Consider the following 2,685-nt stretch of genomic DNA (forward strand, 5'->3'; position numbering starts at 1 on the left):
TAAAAAAAGTGATATTACTGCGGTAGTTGTTTAATTGTTGCGTTGTAAGTCTGGAAAAAATTTTCGGCACGTGATTGGTGACTACATACGCGGTATATAAATTCACACATTATAATAAGCATAGTAATCTAGCTTTGACCGTAGAGGCTTAGTAAATCGTAAATTATTACGGTTTCCCTATTCTTGTTAATTTATAATTGACGGTCGTAATACAGAATTCTAATATTAAATTTTTAATTGATCTGTTAATAATTTCGTGTTTTTCTTTCATCTAACTTATTCAAAAATCGCCGAAATTAAATAAAATTTATTTAAAATTTTATTGAAAATTCTTTAACTTTTTGGAAAATGTATGCAATTTTTTGTTGTTTAAAAGTTTTTTAAACGAATATTTTATTTGTTTCATTAACATATAGGTAATAGTAGATAAATGAGATGGAAATAAACGGTGTCACACACGCACACACACACAGGAAATCAATTTGTATGTTAACGGGGTTCTAAGTTAGAATAAATAAATATCGTATCAACCTTTTAGATTAATAACGTAAACCAGAAAAAACATACAATCTGTACATGACTTCAAATAATTATGAAAAAGTCATTAATTTAGAAAATTTAGGATAAGAATTATTCTGAAAAGTGATTTAAAAAATTAATATTTAAAAAACCAATAAATACAGAAAATTAGAAAAATGAAAGGATTATTTAAGTATATAATGGATCAGCGTGCACGAAGCGCGCGCATGGAATGTGCTAGTTATATTTGTAAATTTTATATTGTTTTATTATTTTCTTAAAATATGAATTACATAATTGGCCATCCATTATCTCTAGTAATTAAGTTCACTGCACACAATTCCGGTTTTACGTGTAAGATTTCCTTTGTATACGTCTCTCCCATACAAAAAACGATGTCGTATACTAAAAAAAAAAAAAGTTATTAAATTTTTTATATTTTTGTTTGTATTTTATAATAATGCTATAAAAAGACACTATAAATGTTTGCTTATAATGTATAAATCTGTAGAGGATATAATTTTAATAGATATAACTATTTATAACATAAATTTATCTTAATACAAAGAAGAAAATTATTAATTGTTAAGTAAACATTTTTTTTAATATTTCTGAAATATAAAAATTTTAGCACATTTTGATTTTAAAACATACTATGAATAGAAGGCGATCTTTCTTTATTCATCAGTCTGTTTCGATTTTTTCTTTTTTTTCTTTTTCTGCAATGACGTGTCCACTTCACCGTTTTCGATATGACCATTCTCTTGACCATTTTCGAGAATCTCACATTTTCTTTTTTTATGTTTCTTTTTCTTTTCAGCTTCTTTTTCTTGAGCTGCCAACACATGTGCCGTTTCCTCCAGTGCTTCTTTCATCACGTCCAGATTTTTCTTCGGTTCCTTGCCAGTTGTGAAGAAGTCTAGTCTGTCTTCTACCTGTTGCCGTAATTTTTCACCAAATATCTTCGTTGGTATTTCCGCGAAACAATCGATTCTAGAAGCAATAGAACATTTATTTGCCAGGTATCTTGCAATTCTACCCTTATTTCTAGTGCCGGCACGACCGATAAATGTAGAGTGGAACAATAATCCATATTTTGGAGTATTCGACTTTCCACGGCTTTTCAATGCTCTGAACAAAGCTTTTTCGGCTCCCAATATTTGAACGGTAGACGCTGGTGCTTTTGCTAAATTAGTAAGCGATCCAGCATGTGCTATTAATCTGGCGCCGACTTGATCTCCGATTAAAGTAGCTAAATTCGGTGCTACTCCTGCCATTTTTCGCGTTAAATAATCAGCCATCTTTTTCCTATATTCGACCAATGCAACAACACGTCCAGCAAAAATCTCAACGTTCATTAAATCAACTGGACTTATGTCCATTCCCATGGACGACTTGGCCGCGTTAATAATAGCTTCTGTTCTTGAACTGTCCATAACAACTTCTTCTAACATTTTTATCTTTTCATCCGTTAGTTGCTTTCTGTCTTTTATTATTTGTGCAACTCTCGCGTATGTATAATTCTCTGGAACTATTTTTGCAAGTTCTGGATAGTGATAACTGTACCATTCTCTAAAATCAAAATGAAAAAGTTATATTCAAGTACCTTCTAATCTTATTTTATTTTCGATATATTTAAGGAGTGTACTATACATACCGCATACGCATGCTAAATGTGTTGATATCCTTGTCCAGTTGATCAAGTAAGGCTATACTTTGGATGATCATGTTGTCTACTCGGTTTACATTGAACTTAACTTTTGCTCTCGAGTAACTGTGCCCAAGACCTAGTTGTGAACGTATAGAGTTCTCAGAAGTAAAACTCGGAAGTAAACCTTTCACTAAATTATGAAAGTGGAATCTTATTCCCCTCGTGATTTCAGGAACAATATTGACATGGTCGCACTTGATACCCAAAGTTTCAGTGATATTAGCTCCAAGTTTAGGATCTGCTACACCAAGAACAATATCCGATTTGGTAAATTCACACGATGACTAAAGGCAGCTGGATTGATTTCGTGTCATCCGACGAAAAAATGCGTCCTTAATGAAAGGCATCGACAAGAACGATTGGTATTTGCCAATCGACATTTGAATAAGCCTCAGGAAGAGTGGGACAAATGGATCTGGTCAGATAAAAAAGTAAGTTCTTCGTCAAGATTTTAT

The 2,685-nt window shown here is 31.8% G+C and overlaps 1 protein-coding gene across 1 annotated transcript; it reads right to left on the reverse strand.

Moving 5' to 3' along the window:
* Positions 1-822: 822 nt before the first annotated feature.
* On the reverse strand, positions 823-2,514 carry Nop56 (Nop56 ribonucleoprotein; the record flags this gene model as incomplete). Its single annotated transcript, XM_018536887.1, has 3 exons — positions 823-924; positions 1,174-2,091; positions 2,177-2,514. Coding segments are annotated over 2 exons (1,233 nt in total), but the record flags the coding sequence as incomplete, so codon positions are not given.
* Between the last annotated feature and the right edge of the window lie 171 nt (positions 2,515-2,685).

This window comes from Cyphomyrmex costatus, unplaced genomic scaffold (assembly GCF_001594065.2).
Source record: "Cyphomyrmex costatus isolate MS0001 unplaced genomic scaffold, Ccosl1.0 scaffold161, whole genome shotgun sequence".
Classification (NCBI taxonomy): Eukaryota; Metazoa; Arthropoda; class Insecta; order Hymenoptera; family Formicidae; genus Cyphomyrmex; species Cyphomyrmex costatus.